The sequence below is a fragment of the Hyperoodon ampullatus genome, assembly GCF_949752795.1.
Source record: "Hyperoodon ampullatus genome assembly, chromosome: 12".
NCBI lineage: Eukaryota > Metazoa > Chordata > Mammalia > Artiodactyla > Ziphiidae > Hyperoodon > Hyperoodon ampullatus.
In genome coordinates, this window is record NC_136925.1 from 77771032 (window position 1) to 77793651 (window position 22620).

Sequence of the window (22620 nt, forward strand, 5' to 3'; positions counted from 1 at the left end):
TGAAAATATATCTGTGTGGTCTGTGTGGTCACTGAAAAATCATTATATTGGAGTGACAGAGTAAAGATATTTTCCCCTCATTTTTCTCTTCAAGAATCATTGGTTCAAAACCTCCCAATCCCAAGCCTATAGGAGGTCTCTTGTCTTAAGCTGATTCCTATGCCTGTTCAGTTTCTGAATTAACATTAGACAACAATATGTATGACTGATTCACTTTGTTATAAAGCAGAAACTAATAAAAAAAAAATTAGACAACAGATCGTGTGCTTAAAGTCACTAGCACAGGAGCGGGCAGTACTGTTTATCTGGCTGATGACCTGCATTTTAGGAGGAGAACCAATTCTGTAAGTCACTCTTGTCCCTATGTCTCTGAGTTGTGTCAGGTTCAGAAAGAAGTTGCTTGGTTCCTTTGTCATGTGAAGAACGTATTTTTAGAAAGTTCTGTCATAGTGGAAGTTAATTTAGGTCGTGACTCTTACCGATGCTACTGTTCTTAATTTAGGTGAAAATGGGGAACTCCGAGAGTCAGTACACCCTTCAAGGATCTAAAAATCATAGCAATACTATTACTGGTGCTAAGCAAAAGCCTTGCTCCCTGAAAATCCGTGGCCTTCATGCAAAGGATGACAAGTCATTGCACGGATGGGGTCACGGAAGCAGCGGAGCCGGGTACAAGTCCAGGTCGCTGGCCCGAAGCTGCCTTTCTCACTTCAAGAGCAATCAGCCTTATGCATCCCGACCGGGTGGTCCCTCGTGTAAAGTCTCCAAAGGCAGTGCCTACTCCAAGCACAGGTCAAATGCCTCGGGATCGGATTTCCAGGGCAACGATGCTGCTTTCTCCCCCGAGAACGTCTTCCACTACGTCGGGCACCCACCGGCGGATGACCACGCGGCCTCGACGGACTGCAATGGGCACCTTCTCAACTGCTACGGCAGGGACGAGAGCGTCGCGTCCACCCCTCCGGGCGAGGACCGCAAGAGCCCCAGGGTGCTTATCAAGACGCTGGGCAAGCTGGACGGGTGCCTCCGGGTGGAATTCCACAGCGGCGGCCCGCACAGCGCCGCGTCCCCGGGGGCCTCGGGCGGCCCCGTGCAGCTGCTGCGCTACTCGGCCGGCGCCCCGCCCAGCCCGCGCGCCTCCCCCGCCGCCTCCGCCGCCGCGCGCCCGCGCTCCAGCAAGGGCAGCTCGCTCAGCTCCGAGTCCTCCTGGTACGACTCACCCTGGGGCCCGGCCGGCGAGGTCAGCGAGGCCGAGGGCTCCTTCGCGGCGCCCGGCACACCGGAGCCTGAGCACGAGCCCGGCCTCCACGCCGGCTTCCCGCCCAGGGATGCTCCAAAGCCTTTCAGCCAAAGCGCCTCCCTCTCGTCCCTCCGGGAACCCTACCCGGACGCCACCCTGGGGAGCCTGGCGCCCGCCGCCCTGCGGCTCTCCGACGACTACATGGGCACGCGCGCCAGCCTCAGCGCCCGCGTCTCCTTCGCCTCCGACATGGACGTGCCGGCCCGCGTGGGGCGCGGGGAGCCCGGGCAGTTCGCCTCCTTCACCCTTCCCTGCCGCAAGTCCAGGGCCCTGAGCGAGGAGCCCTCCAAGAAGGACACCCTGAAAGCCAGGATGCGCCGCATCAGCGACTGGACGGGAAGCCTCTCCAGAAAGAAAAGAAGACTCCAGGTGAGTCAGGCTTGGAGCGCCAGGAGAGATGCTCTTCGGTTTCCTATCTGCAAAATGGGGAAGTTACCAGAAGCTACTGCAGAGCGTGTCCTGAGGCTTGAATGAGCGCGTGAGAGTGAAGAGTTTAGCCTAAGCCATGGCACGTCTTGTTCGCAGGTGTGTGTGTGTGTGTGTGTTTTCTTTCTTTCCTTTTGCTTCAGATGTGCATTTTCACTCTTAACCCTGGACTTCAGTCTCCCGGGTTCTGTCCAGTCTCGTCTCCTGGACTCTGGTATGAACCCCACAGGTCGCATCCCAAGACCTGGCCAAGCGGTTCTTAGAAAGGACAGTGTTGGAGAGACTTCCCCAGTGAACTGGTGATCTGAGTATTTTGCTAGAGCTCATTCTTAAAGCCTAAACAGAAAGGAAGAGAGAGAGATCGTTGTCATTTTGGGATGAGTAGCCTTGCTGAGCTCGATATGACTTTGGAGAAATTAAAATTCCTGTTGTTCAGTTGGTACATCGGGAAAAAAAATGTGGGTGATCTATATGTATAATCTCACCACCTCCTCATGGGGGCAGCTAACAGTTTTGAAAACATCTTGACCTAAGTACGTGGAAGAGCAAAAGTATGATGATGTTGAGAAAATAAGAATCACGATGATGACGGTAATCCTTTTAATGGGCATATAAAGTTTGAATGGGGGAAACAAAATGACTTCGACATCAGGAAGGAAAGTAATGGTTTGCCTTCTTAGGTAACGGGATTTCTAGGTTTTCAGTTGCTTGCTCTTTGTTTGCTTGTTTTTACTTTTAATAATTTATAGAAGGGAGAAAGTGTTTTGTTTTTTTAACTCAATATAAGTCAGATTGTTAAAGGAAATTTGAATGACCAGTTTGTCTCTAGTAGAACTGCATTTAAACCATCCTAGATAGATATATACTTATAAAATTAAATAGAGCTTTAGGGATAGAAAATAACTTCCCTGAGCAGATTGTTTCAGATCTATAAAATTTACCATTAGTTATTTCCTTCTTATGTATAAGGTCCATGTCCCCTGCCCCCAAATTGTACTTTGTGCCCTTTTCTCCTCCTCTACACAGAGACGAAGAATAGATGATTGTTGTCCTATTACAGAACTCTTTTTTTTTTTTTTTGCGGTACGCAGGCCTCTCACTGTTGTGGCCTCTCCCGTTGCGGAGCACAGGCTCCGGACGTGCAGGCTCAGCGGCCATGGCTCACGGGCCCAGCCGCTCCGCGGCATGTGGGATCTTCCCGGACTGGGGCACGAACCCGTGTCCCCTGCATTAGCAGGCGGACTCTCAACCACTGCGCCACCAGGGAAGCCCCAGAACTCTTCATACCCCTGAATGTAGTCATTTGCTCCCTTCTTACTTGTTACTTCTTCATGCTAAACTGCTAAGTGCTGTAGTAGAAATTTCTTTGACCTTTTTTTCTCAGCTGCCATTTCCCAAACAACTGACAGCAGTCCAGCATAATTGGAGAGAGAACTCCTACTTTCTGGGGAGCTGCAGTCCCACACAGACAGCTTTCCCGTCTTGCTGATGCAAGTGTTGTGTTGTCGACTAGTGTTCAGCTGTCATCTGCTGTGGCCCTTAAGCCTGTTCCCCCACATCTCTTATTTGCATGTTTCTCATCTGTGCTTGTGGCCTGCCTTACACCCGGCTCTGCCGTGTCTCACTCCGTTTCCACTCAGGTCCAAAGCAGACCCTTTGCCACTGTGAACTGACCACATTCTGCCCCATGCGGGACCTCGCTGCCCAGCCACCCTGGGAAGTGACCCTCCTTCAAGTCTGTATCATCCAAAGATTTAACTGGATGATCTGTAAGCCTGTGAAGTTAGGAACAGACTGGTTACAATCAAAGAATCTGAATTTGAAAGCTAGAAAGGACTCCCCCTCATATTAAAATGAAGAAACTAATGTTCAAGGAGTTTGAAGACACACGGCTGATTAGGGGAGAAGCCAGGGCCAAAGCCACTTCTGCTAAAGCTCAAAGGTGTGCCTTTTCCACCTAGATACATAGCCAAGGTACTGTTGATAGACACTAGTAATTACTTCGGGGTTACTGAATATTAAGATAATAAACTATCTTGTATTTTTGAAAAGTGACCTATGAAGGCAGCTTTTGAGTTATGCTTGTGTCAAATTTTGATAATTTATAAAGGTGAGCAAAATGTACTTTTTTGGTAAGTATGCCACTTCCGTTGGCTATGCCTTTGCTTTTTTCTTCTTTTGTTTTGTTTGGCTGCACCATGCAGCTTCTGGGGTCTCAGTTCCCTGACCAGCGATTGAACCCGAGTCACCAGGCCACCAGGGAACTCTGGCCTTTGTTTTTCTTTTACAATTGAACGTGAAGACAAAGTTTGGATCCTTAAAAAATGTAGTCAGTGCATAGGAGCAAAGTTTGTGACAGTATACTATAGTAAGGACCAAATGCTTATCCTCTTACACACACAGACTTCTGTTTGCCAGCAGGGCTTAGGCTTGGAAAATCTTCCTATGATGGGTAGACATATTTGTTTTGACTTTTTAGAAAAAAGTGATGTAAAAAGAGCAGTCCTTTTTTTTTTTATAGGGTTTTCAACCACTCTGGGGAGTTAGAGCCTGAAAGCAGATTAATCAGTGGAGAAACTTACATAGCTGAGAAAGAATATCACACTATTCAAAGCTAGAGGGAGGGGGAGGGAACACACATGTGCTGGAGAAGAGCATGTGTTTGATGCTGGTAAACTATTCATATTAATGCAGCTTTGCTGAGACCTGTGAGGCCTTGCTCCTGTCCTGGGTAAACTTTCCATTCTGTCAGTCAGGGTGGGCTAGGTTATGCGGAGGTAACAAAAAGCCCTCAATTCTCTGAGGTTTAGCACAAGCAAAGTCTGTGTCTCATTCAAGCTGTAACTGTGGTCTGCATTGTTCCCCTCTGGGACCCCAGGTCCACAGAGCAGTTACCATCTGGCACACCGCAAGCCTCTGTGGCAGAGGGAGAAAGAACCGTGTGTTGGCTTTTGAAGCTCCCACTCAGGGGTGACACATTTCACTTCTGTTTGCATTTATTGGCCAAAGCAAGTCACATGGCCTTGCCTAACTCCAAGGGAGGGGGTTGGGGAGTAGGGAATGGTCCTGCCGTGTACCCTAGGGGAGGACCAGATATATTTGAGGCGTAGCAGTGACTACTACTGTAGAGTTTCTTACAGAGGAGATTCAGGACACAGAGACTCCGCCTTTCTGACCATCTTAATTTTAGGCTCTCACTGCCCTTTGAGGGCTACATAGTCACAGGGAATTTCTGCAGAGGACCAGTGGCCATTACTGTGAAAAGGACAATAGCATACGAAGAATGACATGGTAAATTTGGTACTTTTTCCTAGAGAATGAGGAATGGTGGTAAGAGTTTTCCTTTAGCTCCAAAGGAATTCAGTGACATCTCTTGAATTCCTCTCTACTCTTTGCTATAGTGCTCTTGTCATCGTTATGTTATCCATTGTTTACAATTATCCAGTGGGGGTGGAAATGGAAATCAGACTTCTTTATGTACATGTCTAACATAGCACCTTAGTTTCATACCCATAACACAGTGATCAGGAAATCCAGCTGAGACTGTTCAGGAACTGTCCTCCCTCCCTCCTCCCTCCCTCCCTCCCTCCCTCCCTCCCTCCCTCCCTCCTTCCTTCCCTCCTTCCCTCCTTCCCTCCCTTCCTTCCTTCCTTCCTTCCTTCCTTCCTTCCTTCCTTCCTTCCTATTAGCCTGAAAATGAGTCACTAGCTATTAGGATTCTGGATAGGAAGCTTTACAAATTTACTAGAGACCAGGAAAGTTCATGTCTGTGTATAAGAATCAGTTATGGATGCTAAAATGCAATCTTTCTCCATTTGTCATGGAGGAAAATTTGTCTTGCTTTGCTCCAGTTGAACATTTAAAAGTTAGCGCTGTGCCTTTAAGTCTCCCTCTTATGAGAAACAATGTCAGGAGCACTAACAGGTTACACTTAAGTTTGCCTCTTGATGCCTTTCTCTGGCAGGGCTCTGCTTGGTTTGAAACACCCCATTATAGCTCTAGCTGGGTACCAGAGGCAATCCCAGTGTTTTGGGGCTGTGAGTCAGAGAGTCCTATTTATAGCTGAAATAATGTCAATACTAGCTAAATGAGAAGTATTCCTTCATCTCCTAAGAACTTTTGAAGAGCAACAAAGTGACAATTGAAAAAAAAAAAAAAAAACCTTAAACTATGTTGAAAGTTTCCTGTCCAAGTGACTCACCACAGCTGGCTTATTTGCTCTGTTCTTGCATAAGCATCAGTGTATAAATAAATCTGATTATGGGACATAGTATAAACAGAGCGGAAGATAATATTTTCATTAGTAACAGCTATGTTTGGGGCTTAGTTGCTTGTAGCCCTTGGGTATTTAGAAGCACTTTTCTATTGATGATTTTCCTGCAAAAGATAGCAACTAATTGCGACTTGATTTCTGGATGAAATTTCTGAAAAGAAAAGCCCTCCACACAGGGGAATATTCAAAATAAGGTCTTTAGTCAATGGTCCTTGATCCTGTTTTCCCTCCTTTTTATTTTAATGGAGAAGGAAAACCCACTAGCCTCTGAGTAGATAAGTATTAGAGTCTCTCTGCAGAGTTACCTTAATTTAAACTGTAAGTTTGGAATGTCAGTGTCTTTTAAGTCATAAATTAGCTCACTTTCTGCTGAAAAATTTCCTTACTGCTATTGACCAATGAATGGCCTCTATGCAAGTTATTCTTCTTGAATGTCTAGACTTCTAATCTAGACATTAGAGGAAACCTTTGTGTTTTCATCTCTGTACATGGCCAATTCACTGTTCAGTGCATGTTGTCTTAAGGGGGGCAGCGGTTATTAGAATAAATATTAATTTTATTAAGAACCCCCTGTGTCTGATTTTGTGGCAGAATAAATACTAAAGAGTCATGCTTTGGTATTCCCAGTGCTTAAAATAAAATAGGTGTTCAAATAAAACAATGTGAATGAATTAATAGTACATTCCTTTCATGAAAGAATTCCCAAAGTAAAAAATATTTGTTACGAAGTAAAAGCTACAGTTGCTAACCACTACCCTTTGTGGATAAGGCACCCCAGGTGCATGGTTTTCACTATCCAAAGAGGGAAAATATGATGCTAGAGATCTCAATGTCTAGACCTTGGGAGGAGGTGAGAAGCTGAGACTGCTCAGTGTGGGGAGGGGAAGAAAAGTTTGTATAAACCACGCCCTCCTTGAGCCTGGAACTAGTGCTCATCTAATTTAGCTTAAAAATGATCCAGAAGAAAAACAAGACTGCAAGAACATGAATTCTTTCCCGGAAGATAGTGATTCACAATTAGCAAAGAAGTATCAGTCCAGAAATCTTCGCTAGTGTGTTTTGAATATACTAGTTCATTTTTTGATGCTAACTGTGGGTTGGATTTAGGATAGTCAGGGTTATTTGGTTTACATTTTTTAAGCATTGATTCCACAGGCTATACGTTGGGTTGAGCAATACTGTTTCTCTAATTCTTTCTGATTTGCAGACTTGATGGATAAAGATGCATTAAAAAAAAAAAAAAAGAATCTTGCTTTGCAGCAGTAGTATTAGCAAACCACACTATTAACACATATGCCGCATTGGGGAAGGGGTGCTTTGGTCATATGTAACCTCTGATGGGTGGTCATCTGTGTTGCCCACAGGAGCCGAGATCCAAGGAGGGCAGTGACTACTTTGACAGTCGCTCGGATGGGCTGAACGTGGACGTGCAGGGGCCCTCCCAGGCATCTGCATCCCTGTGGTCAGGGGGCTCGGCTCAGATCCTGTGCCACAGAAGCGAATCCGCTCACGCGATCGGCAGCGACCCCCTCCAACAGAACATTTACGAGAATTTCATGCGAGAGCTGGAAATGAGCAGGACCAACACGGAGAACCTCGAAACGTCCACAGAGACCGCCGAATCCAGCAGCGATTCGCTCAGCTCCTTGGAGCAACTGGACCTGCTCTTTGAGAAGGAACAGGGGGTGGTGCGCAAAGCCGGGTGGCTCTTCTTCAAAGCCCTCGTCACTCTGCAGAAGGAAAGGAAGCTGGAGCTGGTGGCTCGGAGGAAATGGAAGCAGTACTGGGTGACACTTAAAGGTAAGTGATCGTCACCACCCAGAGAGTCCCTGGGGTCCTTTCCTCCGCTGTCCTCTTTCCTAGGAAGTGTCAGTGAGTGCAGTGTTGACCTGAGTTCACGTGAAGGCATCTGATCCAGAATCTACCAGCCTGCTTTCCTACAAATACCTTCTCACACCTGTATAATATGCCTCACTTAACATTCGTATACATTATTCATTCTCATAAGTAATGATTGAATTTAATAACTATTGCTCATTATAGGTATTTCTGTACCATTCTTTAATACTTTTCCTGCATCTGGGGGGTGGGAGGGGAGCCCCAAATAAGTTACCAAACGTAGTTTAGTTATTTGGAATATAGATCATGAATTTCTGTGCACGTTCAGAACTCCAAAGAGGTATCCTTCCCAGCTTGTACAACTAAGAATTTCATCTGCATTATTTGATTTGTGTCACCTCGCCTTTATGAACTGAGAGTCTAATTGTCGTCACCAACAAATGCTTTTATTTTTTCTTTTTTTGATGCAGAGGAAATAGGAGAAAGCATTTGCTTTGTTAAGACGATAAAGTTTTCTCACAAGCATTGCCATTTAAAAATTATAATCACCTTGCTCATTGTGGATGAATAGATTATTTGAAGTGATCTAAGGCTCTGAGTCAGCATCATGTTGATTTATACAGATGTGGACACAGAGCAGTCCCACAGCCTCTGGCATTTCTTCACAGCTGTTGTGTGACTCTTTGTCGGTGGAACCTGGTATGGTATGCAAAGTCAAACCTCATTAGCGGCCACCACCCTTTCCTGTCATGGGAGAAGGCAGAAACAGAAATCACATCTGCACACAGCGAGTGTGAAAGGCCCGGAGCTGTCTGTGGCGCTCCCCATATTTAGAAATTGTGAGCCTTGGGGAGCTGGCGTCGATTCATAATTACCCAGAAGCCCCTCTGGGAAAGGTGCACCCGCGAAGGCATCTCATCTCCTTTCCCTAGCAAACTGGACGGTTTATAAAACCCAAGACCTGGCATCCCACATGGATGCAGTCCTCTTTTCCAACCTCTGGATTTGGATCCTTGTGATACCTTGTGGCTGAGGAAGGCAAAGAGCTTACCCAGTTTGGGTGTACTGGAGAGGCGGAGTTTTCTACTGGATGACGGAAGAGATTTGGAAGGTTGGAATTATGGGTCAAATCCATCAAGATAACATTTTGAAGGGATAAGTGATGCTTTAAGTTTTAATAATCAAAGAGCTACCCAAGTACAGGATAGGGAGGTATAGCCGCAAAGTATTACAAGTGAAAAAGATTTGAGGGTTCGATTTGCAGGCCATTCACAATGGGTTTCCACTGTGATGAGGCTAAAATGAAAGTAGATACGATTTAAAGAGCACACACGGTTGTTGGCTACATCATTAGAGATGGCATGTCGTCTGCAGCTCCATCATTCCCCCCTGCCTCTGCCCTGGTCAGAGTTGGCCGTTTCTCTCCTTAGGGGCAGGATATTGCAGGAGACTTGTTCATCAACGAGCCAGTGGGTCTTGTAAAAGTTCCAGCTGAAGAGGGGAGTGAAAAATGTCCCCTCAGGGGAATGAGTGTCTGGAATTGTTTATGACTCAAAGCCTGAAGCTGCATCCCATTTGTGCGGTATTTAGAGTGGGTGCACTGTGTTCTAGAATGTGTCATGCATAGGATGTGTCAGTCTGGTAAAAGAGACACTGAATTTATTCTGGTTCATCTGAGGTTGGGATAGGACTAATAAATGGAAAAGAAGCTGATTGTGAATTAATGTAAAAAATACAACAGAAAAAAACCAAACAAACCCACTGCCTTCCTGAGTTCCCTGCTACTGGAGACATTTGTGCAACGCCAGAGTGTTGGAGGCTTCCTGGGGGAAGTTCAGGCAGGGATCACTTAAGTTTGGAAGAGGGTGTCTCCAGGACCCTGTCTTCCATCCTGGCAGCTTCCCCGGGGAACTTCTGGTTGCTGACTTCGGGGGCAGGGGTGGTCCTGACTTGTCTCTGACGATTGAAAGATCCACAGTCCTTCCTGAGCCCTTGCCGGTTAAACACTTGAAGACCCGTGGATAAAGGGTGCTTTGTAGGGGTAAATGTTATAAAGCACACATCCCTTTGTTTCCTTTGCAGCCAAGGAAAGGCATGGGATAGAGATTTTTTTTTGCCAGCATAACCTTTTCCATATGGTTTTCTACACCTCTTTCCTCTGGGAATTCAATATATTGAATTCAACTTTCTTGGCTTAGAATCCAAGTTGTAATATTTGGACTTAACTATCTCATTTAATCATAGTTAAAAACATATATGTGTATATATATACACACACACACACATGTACATTTAAGCAGAACTTTTAAATTATCCTTGGAGTCTCTATGTAACTAAAGTAGAAACAGTGTTATTCAGAGAGAGCGGCTATCAGCCAACCATCTGGTTGCCCACCTACGTCGAATGTATAGGTATGCTAAGGGCGCAAATGTTTTTTAGGGTTCGGAGGATGTAATAAATTTTTAACAAGGGTAATTCCGCTTTCCATCTGTCTTTTCCAATGAGTGGATTTTCGTGCAGTTCACAGGGAACTTCCTGAGCAGAATAGTTGGCAAGGGGGTTAAAGCTGTCCCTCAAAACACACAGTACATAACCGAGGTCAGGAGGGGGGTTCATAAAGGAAGTTTAGGATGCTGGTCATTGTGCCTGTGACAGGGAGGACGGATGAGTGTGGGTTGAGAAGGTGGATTTGAAGGGAGACCGAGACTAATTTCTCTCCTTTCCCTGGTGATATTTCTAGTAATACAGCCTCTTCTCTTCTTGTGCTTCCAGTGCTGTTCTGATCTGTTTTCTCTTTTTGCTTCCACTGCCCAGGCTGACACCAGCTCCTGGGGGGGTGGACAGGGCAGGGCTGACGGCCACAGCATTGGGGGGTGGGGTGGGCCCGGGAGGCTCTGCTGACATGGGCGTGCAGCCCCTTTCCATCAGCCTCATCGCCCCCGCGTCAGAGATGCAGATTAAGTTAAACTCGACGTAATAGACTTACGACTGGTTTCCTGTTCCTTAAATTCGATGGCAACAAAATTCTGCAAATTGTTTGACATACTGGCCTGATTGTAAAGCGAAATGTCCTGTTTCGGTTTCACGCTTCCGTGGGAGAGCTGCATTCTGTCAGGGTGGGGCGTAGGGGGACGTTAGGGTTGGCAGCGTTCTGGCATCTGCCCAAGATTGCGTTCATTTCCTCTGGATGCCGCGATTCAAACCACCGCCCCTGGGAGGTCAGTGTTAGGGGCGCTGGGAAGTGAACATGAACCCCTTGGAAAGAATTGGGAGTTGGGTGGAGCTGGTGTTGCTCTGTTGTCCTCGGGTCCCATGGTCATGGGATGTCGCACAGGCTTTTCCTGATGGAAAGACTTGGGGATTGTTTCTAAGTCCGTTAGTGGCTGGAAGAAAAGACAGGCTCAGACCTGCCGCAGTAGCTCTGTCCATAAACCTCTTCCTCCTCTCCCTTGTTCTAAGAGGCTCTCACAGCTTCTGTGTTTGGGTGAGTTTTGATTGTGGGAGGAGAGATCGCTCAGTGCTTCTTGAGATCAGAAAGTACCATGGAGGGAGAAAGTGCTGTCTTGAGCTAGGGTCCTGCATTTTTTTTCTCCTGGCTTCTGTGCTACGCTGGGCTCCATTATATAAACTTGTTCATCCAAATTAAGATCTGTTTTCAAGGGAAGAAGTGCAACTGGTAAGAGTGAGATAGTTTTCAAAACACGTAAACTTTTATGAATGAAGACTCATAGTGTAGCAGGGTAAAGCAGCCATGAAATGGACCCCATCCACTTACAATGCAGGGGAAAGCAGGCTACTGCTTCATTAACTGTCAGTGTGAAAAGTATTGGGTTGGCCAAAAGGTTCATTTGGGTTTTTCCGTAACATCTTATGGGAAAACCGGAATGAACTTTTCAGCCAGCCCAATATTTTCAAACAAGGCATGGTGCCCATATCATGATGGTACCATATCATTCATCAGCACATGAGAAGTGCTCAGAAATGTTGATTGGTTGAAGGTTTTAAGGGATATTCAACAAGTAAACATACTTGTGAGCATTTTAGAATTTGCTTAAAAATTACGTCTCATGGGCTTCCCTGGTGGCACAGTGGTTGAGAGTCCGCCTGCCGATGCAGGGGACACGGGTTCGTGCCCCGGTCCGGGAAGATCCCACATGCCGCGGAGCGGCTGGGCCCGTGAGCCGTGGCCGCTGAGCCTGCGCGTCCGGAGCCTGTGCTCCGCAGCGGGAGAAGCCACAACAGTGAGAGGCCTGCGTACCGCAAAAAAAAAAAAAAAAAAAATTACGTCTCATTAGAAAGCATTCCTATCGAATTATCAAAACAGATCCCTAGTAACTTCTGCCTAGAATATCTTATTAGCTTATTAGGGGAAAGCTATGTACCTGCAAGCATATGTAGTGGCACTTTAGGGTAATGTTTTAAAATACAGGGACATGTAGCTTCATTTTCCTCTCAGTCTAAATTAGCAAGATGGTAGTAATATTTCCTATCACTGTGAGATAAGAGAATGTATTAAAATTAAGTTATTCTGTGTGGCATTTGGAGAATAAACTGGGTACTTTGTCACAAATGGCAAAGTGCTCCAGGTGAACTCAGTTTCTTGTGACCCCACATTTTAATTGTAGAAGTTCGCTTAGTTAATGAATACGGGGTTTTCTTCTGTCTCCTGCATTTAGTTCTCCTAAGAAGTGTGGTGCTGTGGTTATGAAGGAGGGCTCTGCGGCCAGGGTGCCTGGGTTCAGATCCTGCTCCACTGCAGTCCAGCTATGGGACCTGCAAAGTGGTGTAAACTCTCAGGCTTTCCATCTGTAAAATGGGACTAATAACTGCGCCTGCCTTCTAAGGCTGCTTTGGGCACCAAATAAGCCAGAGCATGTGAAATACTTAGAAGAATTCCTGACACAGAGTAAGCAACAATAAATGCTTGGTATTGTTATTACCATTATTACCTTTACAAGAAACATCTCATTTTCATCTGGGTTAATGCTAACACAACTAGGCATAATTTAGATCCCAAAATTTCCTTTTGTGATAAATTTCCTTTTGTGACTGTGTCTCATTCAGTCATTTTCTTTTTTCTTTTCTTTCCTTTCCTTTTTCTTTTCTTTTCTCTTTTCTCTTCTTTTCTTTCTGTCTCTTTCTCTCTCTTTCTTTTCCTCCCTCCTTCCTTCCTTCCTTCCTTCTGTCTGTCCGTATCCTTTACTTCTCATTCCTTTCCTAGATAGATCCTCGGGACATGTGATAAGGACCGTGCTTCTCTCTTTCACAGGATGCACCCTGCTGTTTTATGAGACCTACGGGAAGAATTCCATGGATCAGAGTAGTGCCCCTCGGTGTGCCCTGTTTGCAGAAGACAGCATAGTGCAGGCCGTCCCAGAACATCCTAAGAAGGAAAATGTCTTCTGCCTCAGCAACTCCTTTGGAGATGTCTACCTTTTCCAGGTACTGCCGAGCTTTCTTTTTTTACTTTTTATTAGTTATCTATTTTATACATATCAGTGTATCCATGTCAATCCCAGTCTCCCAGTCATTCCCCACCACCACCCCTCCCACCACTTTCCCCCCTTAGTGTCCATACGTTCGTTCTCTACATCTGTGTCTCTATTTCTGCCTTGCAAACCGGTTCATCTGTACCATTTTCCTAGATTCCACATATATACGTTAATATACAATATTTGTTTCTCTCTTTTCTTTTTTAAATAAATTTATTTATTTTTGGCTGCATTGGGTCTTCATTGCTGCACGTGGGCTTTCTCTAGTTGTGGCGAGCGGGGGCTACTCTTCATTGTGGTGCATGGGCTTCTCATTGTGGTGGCTTCTCTTGTTGCAGAGCATGGGCTCTAGGCACGTGGGCTTTGGTAGTTTTGGCTCACAGGCTCTAGAGCACAGGCTCAGTAGTTGTGGCGCACGGGCTTAGTTGCTCCGCGGCATGTGGGATCTTCTCGGACCAGGGCTTGAACCCATGTCCCCTGCATTGGCAGGTGGATTCTTAACCACTGCGCCACCAGGGAAGTCCTGTTTTTCTCTTTCTGACTTACTTCACTGTGTATGACAGTCTGTAGATCCAACCATGTCTCTACAAATGACCCAGTTTCGTTCCTTTTTATGGCTGAGTAATATTCCATTGTATATATGTACCACACCTCCTTATCGATTCATCTGTCGATGGGTATTTAGGTTTCTTCCATGACCTGACTATTGTAAATAGTCCTGCAGTGAACATTGGGGTGCATGTGTCTTTTTGAATTATGGTTTTCTCTGGGTGTATGCCCAATAGTGGGATTGCTGGGTCATATGGTAATTCTATTTTTAGTTTTCTTAAGGAACCTCCATACTGTTCTCCATAGTGGCTGTATCAATTTACATTCCCACCAACAGTGCAAGAGGGTTCCCTTTTCTCCACACCCTCTCCAGCATTTGTTGTTGTAGATTTTCTGATGATGCCCATCTGCTGAGCTTTCTAAATGGAGGGTGGAGGCGATAGCTTGTGTCCTGCTAGGATGAGAAGGACCAGAATTAAGAGGCACAACTTAGCAATTTGAAATAGACTAAAAGCTGTCAGACTTTGGATTAAGGTTTAAGCAAGAAAATTGGCCTCCGCTGACTGCCAGGTGCCGCAGGGTCATTGCAAATGCAGCCATTCATCCAGCAAACACTTCTTGGATGCCTGCCCATGAAATGCCAGGCTGTAGCCCCTGGGCTGCTCTTCAGGATACAAAGAGAGAAAAATTACGATCCTGTTCTGGCCTAGTCCGTGATCTAGTGAGTACAAGATCCGAAGTTGCCAGAGTGGAAGTTTTTAAGTGAAAACCCAGAGAAAATGGACAGTAGAGGCTTAAGTTCTTCCCAAGAATCCCAGTGGCAGTGAAGATGCTTTTCAGGAAAACCCTCATTGACAAATACTGTAGGGTCTCATTACCCTGTGGAAGTGGTCTTAGGACGTTAAGGTTCAGGTTATCTACTGTTATGATTCTTAGAATCTTTCTAGCAAAGGAGGGTCAGGCTGAGGTGTGGATCCTGGTGTTCTCGCTGAGTCTGCACATCATCTTGCAACACTTACTGAACTTCTCTGAGCTTCAGACCCTTCAACCTGTAGGATAATAATAGCTTCTAGGATTGTTTTAAGGGTAAACAATATGATATGCATGTGTTCAGTGCTAAAGAAATTCTAACTATTATGACTGTTGTTATTATGAATTAACTCCAGAGAAGTGGGGGTGAGAGCCAGGAAGTGAAGTGTGCTTCTGAAATGCCTCCGAATCCAAACCCAGTACTGGGTGTAGACACAACATGAGCTATAGATTCTATGTGGCTGGAAGCTTCATGGAAAACCTCCTAGGTCCTCGATTCAGGTCTCTGATAAGCTTGGTCCTGGCTGCCCCCAGGGCCCCTTTAGAACAATATAGTTGTTTTGGACCCCTTTGATTCTAGCTTCTTTGGAATCTAGAATTCTCTGAAGTGTTTTGGGCAATAGGATTTCCCAGCACTAACCTGGTAAACGCCCTGGGCCCCTAGCCTTATTGCTGTCTTCAACCTGACCTGACTGAAAAGAGTCAGGGCCTAAGGTTTGATTTTCCTTCTTTTAACAGAAAGGTTTGCTTGAACTTTCTGTGGTGCTTTAAAGCAAAGTAACAAACTGGTGTTCATATGAATTGTAGGAAAGGTAAATACACTGGATTAAATCTGCACGGACTTAGGAGGAGGTATGAAATGAATATTTTATTTTGTGATTCAGGAAAAATATCCTTAGTTTTAAAGAAATTTTCCCAGTAGTTCCCATTGTACGATCCCACAGGTCACTGGAGGATTAACCTCGTGGTGTGAACGTGTGTGGTTATTTCTGGGCATCAGGGGAAACTGAACGTGTGTTTCAGCCTGCTTAGAATCATACATCTTTACCCGTTCTGCTTTGTTCAGACTTTCTTTACTGTTTTTTTTTTTTTTTTTTTTTTTTTTGCGGTACGCGGGCCTCTCGCTGTTGTGGCCTCTCCCTGTTGTGGCCTCTCCCATTGCTCTGGACGCGCAGGCTCAGTGGCCATGGCTCATGGGCCCAGCTGCTTCGTGGCATGTGGTATCTTCCCGGACTGGGGCACGAACCCACGTCCCCTGTGTTCGCAGGCGGACTCTCAACCACTGCGCCACCAGGGAAGCCCTCTTTACTGTTTTTAAAATAAAATATTCTTATATGAAAATACTATATGGTCATTGTGTCTGAAGGTACTGAAGGGTAGAAAAAGAAAACCACTCTCCACATTCCCAATATTCACAGACGACTATTTTAATATTATTGTGTCCTCCCCGAAATGTTCTTTTATTGTTATTTTTCATAATTGAGTCCATACCGTAGATGAAATTTCATATCCAGGCTTCACAGTGTAACCATTTAGTCCTAATATTTTCTCATCCTATTAAAATTATGACGATAAAGTGCTTTTTAGAGAGCAGCATGATGTACACTGCGTGGATAAGCCCTGGTTTTCTTATTACTCCCCTATTGCTGGTGTACAGCTTGATTCTATCAGTAGTTTGTCTTCCCGTTCTATCTGGGGCCATGTGTCACCCTCGATGTTCTCACAGGCCCTCTGGAGTAAAGGAAGCCTGTGGACCTGTGGTGAGTGTGTGTTTTTAAAATTAAACAGTTTTGGGCTTCCCTGGTGGTGCAGTGGTTGAGAGTCCGCCTGCTGATGCAGGGGACGCGGGTTCGTGCCCCGGTCCGGGAGGATCCCACATGCCACGGAGCGGCTGGGCCCATGAGCCATGGCCGCTGAGCCTGCGCGTCTGGAGCCTGTGCTCCGCAACGGGAGAGGCCACAACAGTGAGAGGCCCGCATACTGCAAAAAAAAAAAAAACAAATAAAACAAACAGTTTTTATGAAGTGAAGGTACTTTGGGGTTTTACATATTCAAGCCCAGCCTGCCACTTTAGAGAACACTTTTGTGATGAAACAATTCCAAATTGCTTTTTTCCCCTGTGTTTAGGCCACCAGCCAGACAGATCTGGAGAACTGGGTCACTGCCATCCACTCGGCCTGCGCATCCCTTTTCGCAAAGAAGCACGGCAAAGAGGACACAGTTCGGCTGCTGAAGAACCAGACCAGAAACCTCGTTCAGAAGATAGATATGGACAGCAAGATGAAGAAGATGGCAGAGTTACAGCTGTCCGTGGTGAGCGACCCAAAGAACAGGAAAGCCATAGAAAACCAGGTACAGGTTATTTACAAGTGTTTCCTCTCATGGCTCATGTCACTCGGGGCAGACTCAGATGGGGGAACTGGTTCCTACACCTCTACAGGGAGTAGTTTCTGTGGCTTTTTGGCTCAAGTACTTAATGGCTGCAGTTTTGTCATATGAGGGATGTGATGTGCTTTGCAACCTTTGGTGGCTGTATATGGACACTGGAACATTTTGTGACCAAATCTTGTTCCCTTGTGTTGAGTAGCTCCTGGCCTGGATGATTCTCTCATATATTGGCACTTTGGGAACAAAATTTATATGGTAAAACTATTGGAAGATTAGACACATGCAATTCTAATACAGAAGATGGCTGAGAAAGAGTAGTTTGGTATAATACAGCTATTCCTGTGTCTGTGGATTAGAAAAAAACCACTAATTTTTTGGTTTGTTTTTTCTGTTTATAACAGATAAGGTGCTAAGGAAGATGCTTTCTTTGGCCTGTCTCCACATTCACATAATTAAACAGCTACTTTCTATGCTATTTGCATTTTAGAGGAGAGGGAGAAGCTTAGTTTCTATTTTCCTTTACTCAGACAGCCTGAGCACTTACACAAGTGTCGGTGAAATTTCTAGCGCCCCTCTCTTCATTCAGTTTCCCTGGGAAACACACTGAGGTAGAGATTTGCATGTGAGGAGTTTTATTAGGACCGTTCTCAGGAGTAAGGGAGTGAGGGAGCATGATTAAGGAGGGACTCGTTGAATTGTGTTGAGCTGATCCTACAGGGGGCTTGGGAGCTGGGGTGGCCATTCAGAATTGCTTGCTTCCAGTGAGGCATGCCGTGTCATGCCATGTCTACTGGTCAAAGCAGCTGCCTTCAGAAGAGGTGGGTTCCCATTCTTGCACCATGAGCAGCTAAGGGAAAGGATGCCTCTGTCTTGAAAGAGAGGTCTGGTGGTGCACAACAGTGTCCACTACAGTCCCTTCAAAATCAGTGTCAGATGATTTGGGAACTTGAAGAGGGATAGGGCAAAGATGGGTTGGTGTGTTCCTGAATTTTTCATTCTTTTTACTTTGTAAATTATTATAGAGAGACCAGGTTCTTTAAAAAAAATTCCATGGCAATACAGCAATTTGGACACCCCATCAGAAAAGAATTTTCCCTATAGCGTTTGACTTAAATCACAAATCAAACAGTACATTATCAATCTTCTATTTGTGTTTGAATATTTAACCTTGCTTAGAATTTTTTTTCTGCCTGCATATATATGAAGAACTTAGAATGTGTAGAAAGAAATTTCTGGCTGTAAATAAGAAACTGATGAAAGGCATGCATTCAAGTGATATATTTGTGTTACACTAAGAATTTGGGATTTATCAATTGGCAGTAGCAAAATAACCAAGTAATTCCCATCTCTTGCCCCTTCAAGTATTTCTAAATGATGGCACAGTTGAGACAGATCTTCTGCTCATACCTGGATCCACCGTTGCCTTCTCCTTTTCTGATATCCTGTGTCATCTTTCTCCCTTCCCAATTCTTCCCTCTCGCTTATTTGTCCATCTTCAGATATCGACATACCTAACAGATGCCTATAACTTCAAAATATAAAAATAATTATAAAATATGGACCCCGTTTCTAAAAAATGTATTATCTAGTTAGAAAGCAGGCCTCATAAACATGAAACTAAAGAATATTCTAGAATGGTATAAGTTAGTACCAACTAGCATAGTCATCAAATGCTGTGAGGCATCAGGGGTTGAGCTGTGCTGTGATCTAGAGGAGATGGAGGAGACTTCCTGGAAGGATATGGCCTTAAAAAATTGCTAAGAGGTCTGTTGGTATGAAAGCTGATCCAGGCTGGAAGGATATGGCCTTAAAAAATTGCTAAGAGGTCTGTTGGTATGAAAGCTGATCAGGCTGCGAGGAGAGTGGGGCGCATGGTAGGACAATTTGGAGGTATAGTTGACCTTTGAATAACACAAGGATTAGGGGCTCCAACCCTCCAGTGTATAACTTATAGTTGGCCCTCTGTATTCAGCCAACCACGATCGTGTGGTGCTGTAGTACATAGTATTTACAAAAAAAAATCTGCGTATAAGCGGACCCGTGCAGTTCAAATCCTTACTGTTCAAGGGTCAACTGTAGGAGTAACAGTGGTTGCTTGAGGCTCCTGAGCACGTGGGAGCAGAGGTGTGGGCTAGGAAGTGATGAATAGCTGGTGGTTGGGTGGGACGGGTACTGGCGCAGCTTTTTCAGGGTCTTAAAAATAACCCTGGGATATAAGGTTTATTATAGCCTCTAGATCTAAGGGAGGAATATAGGTTTTTAAGTTGGGAGGAAAATCGTGATGAATGCATTATCTTTGGAAGATTAATCTGGCAGTGGCTTGGCGGTGGTGATGCTGGTGACGGACAGATTGAAGTAGGGGAAAGTGTTGGGTGGTGGAATGGCCCTGATCTGGATGTGCAGTTATGAAGGCCTGGCCCAGAGTAACCCTGCAGAAGTTTAACAATTTATATGGAAAATGTTTTTCAGAGTACATCATTTTCTCTAATTTTATAGAATATTAAAGATAGTTTCCTATGCTCCTGAATTGAAACAGAATATGCTATTTATTTCAGGAGTGCCAGCTAACAAACTACAAAATAGTGTTTCCAAGGAACTGAAAGGGAAGTTGAAACTGCCAAGGAGAATAGCGGGAGTGGAAGGGTTTGGGGGGTTTTGCCAAAGACACAGCTTCTGGGGACAGACACATCTCTGCCCTTGGCCAGCTCCTGCCCGGAAGCCTCACCCTGCTCATGTCTGGGTAGAGGGCCAGTCTTGAGACAGGTCCCGACCGCGCAGCTTTCTGTCTGGGGCGTGTAGCGATGTCATGCTGTGTCACATTTACACGACAAATCAAAAAGCTTGAGGAGAAGGAGAAATAGCTTTTCCTGAATTTTCTCTGTACTACGTCTCCCCTGGGGTCCTGAATTTCCAGGATCCGAGTCTGTCATCAGAGATGCAACTCATGGATTCAAGTGCCCCAATTAAAAATTTCATATTGATTGTAGTGGGAAAACGTATGGTTTTAACTTTTATTGGCTCTCTAAATTTAAGTTCAAAGTCATACTTTAGTCCAATGGAGGGGATGCCCAGCTTGGAGTTTTCAGGTCCTTGTGTGTTGTCAAATGTTTAGGTCCAGGGAGAGAGATGGGAAATTGGGCAACACTGAGATGCTCCTGGCCTTTTTTTCCACCCCCTCCTTTTTCTTTCTCTCTTTATGGCCACAAGAAGTCCAAGCAAACATTTTTTTAAAATTTAAATTTTCATTAAATGTAACTTTATTTCTTTTTTCATAGTTGGTAAATGCTTAATTTATGATGTCAAAAGTGGTGCTGTTCTCTCTTGGGAGGGGGGAATTACTTTCACATAAATCCCTACACAAATCCAAGGGTCTAGGGTGGTCGGTTGGCCTGAAGAGAAGCTTTTTTAAAATTAAATTTAATTAATTATTTTAATTTTTTGACTGCGTTGGTTTTTTGCTGCTTCGCGCAGGCTTTCTCTAGTTGCAGCGAGCGGAGGCTACTCTTTGTTGCGGTGCGCGGGCTTCTCATTGCGGTGGCTTCTCTTGTTTTGGAGCACGGGCTCTGGGCATGCAGGCTTCAGTAGTTGTGGCACGTGGGCTCAGTAGTTGTGGCTCACGGGCTCTAGAGCGCAGGCTCAGTAGTCGTGGTGCACAGGCTTAGTTGCTCCACAGCACGTGGGATCTTCCCGGACCAGGGCTCAAACCCGTGTCCCCTGCACTGGCAGGAGGATTCTCAAGCACTGTGCCACCAGGGAAGTACCAAGAGAAGCTTTTTTAAAGAAAGGGTAATTATTACTTGTGGCCCATTATGCATTCTTTGACAGAATCATTACATCAGTTATTTTAAGCACGCTGTCCTAAAACTGCTGATTTTTCATTTCACTTCTCCCCTCCCCTGCACACATTCACCTTCTCATATTACACTTCTGAATGTCTGGTAAGAAACAATTTGGGTTGATCTTTAGACATTCCACCTGAAAATATTCTCCCTACCATATTGGCAATTGTTAAGGTTGTAATTTATCTATGTCTTCCCAGAAGGCTTGCGGTGGGTAACATGAGTTATATTTGCTATACCCACTGACCTTAACTCTTTTGCCAGATGGTTGTGAAGAGAGCTGTTTGCTCTTTACTTGCAGACACAGAGAGTATGAAGCATTAAGGGGGCAAACAAGCACATGCTTAGAATTGCTTTTATGAGATGGTTTTGGACTAGAGAATGTTCTGCGATGCTACAAAGGCAAAGGCATTTACAAATCAAGATCAGTAAGAACCTGATCTACATATCCCATAAGTATATGGTTTTCTCTAAAGTACTGAGCTGTGCTTTATCCAGTTACCATTTAAAAATCTCAACTTCACTGTATTTTATTTTACATAATAGAAAATATTTATTTACATAGCGCTTTCCCCCAGAGATCCCAAGAAACTCAGATATAGTCACTTACAGCCTTGTAACAGCTGAACAGAGAGTGCATATTACGTCATGGGAGAGGGAAGTCTCTGGAACAGGTTTTCTTGGAAGTGCTGCGGCAGAGGAGTTCATTGTCAATGCCCTTTCCAGATAAAAAGACACTATCACAGTGGTAATGGCTGAGTTTCATACCGCTGTGTGTAGGGACATGCTTTGCCTAAAAGCGGCCATCGTACGGGCTTGTCCCCGGGCCTTTCGGCGACTCTGGGGCAGGATGATGCAACTTGCATTTGGGCATATCCAACGTGGAGCAGACCGTCCACATGTTGGATTCCTTTTGAAGTCCTGAGGGAGAAAGAGCTGTAAATTAAGTCCAGTTAGTACTTTCCTTTCCTTCCCGTTTGTTATTTTAAACAAGTGAACAAGGACAAAACCTCCCTGCCCTTGGGCGGGTCTTGACCTCCTGCCAGCCGTCTGCCCTCCCCATCCTGACTCTCTGGGCCTTTCTCACTTCCTGGGGTTAGTGAGGCTGAGAGGGCGGAGGTGGGGGGCAGGGAGGTGGTATCTTGGGAAGAGAAAACTGGCAGCGGGTGGGTTTGGGACCGGCTGGGTTCTGTGAACCACCGCAGGCTTCATTTTCAATATTCGAGTTTGAAAATCATAACTAGGAGAGATTGAACTTAGGCCATCGGAGACTGCGGTGAAGGGAAAAAAAAATGAACAAAGCCTTGAGGAAAATGTGATCTGAGATGCGTGGGGGGAAGCCATTTGGGCAATAAAGCATCGGAGGGTTTTCGAGAAGCAGGTTTGAGGGAGACAAGGCCAGATTACGGAGGAGCTGGGCCAGGTCGAGCCTGCCTTCAGCAGGCCGCAGGGACGTGGTGGACGGGCCGAGGGCAGGAGATTAACATTCAGTCTAGTTCAGCGAACGTTTACTCAGTGCAGACCCTGGGCCCCGCGAGGGTGCAGACTGGGAATTCGAAGATGCTGTCTTTGCCCTCAGGGTGCTCGCAGTCTAGCAGAGTGACAGACAGCTGAGCATATAATTTCAACATAATAGAATGAATTCAGAGCAGACGATATTCCAGAGTGTTGTGGAAGACACACGTGAAGTTTAGCCTCCTGTGT

At 45.3% G+C, this 22620-nt stretch overlaps 1 protein-coding gene across 1 annotated transcript in view; it reads left to right on the top strand.

The window, feature by feature from the left end:
• Nucleotides 1-508: 508 nt before the first annotated feature.
• The window catches only part of TIAM2 (TIAM Rac1 associated GEF 2), a gene marked incomplete at both ends in the record, with an annotated part of 110653 nt that continues 88541 nt past the window's right edge, over nucleotides 509-22620 (top strand). The window contains 4 exons of the mRNA XM_079716560.1: nucleotides 509-1669; nucleotides 7364-7799; nucleotides 13108-13280; nucleotides 16817-17041. Of these exons, the coding sequence (XP_079572686.1) occupies nucleotides 509-1669; nucleotides 7364-7799; nucleotides 13108-13280; nucleotides 16817-17041 (1995 nt within the window). The remainder of the gene's footprint in view (nucleotides 1670-7363; nucleotides 7800-13107; nucleotides 13281-16816; nucleotides 17042-22620) is intronic.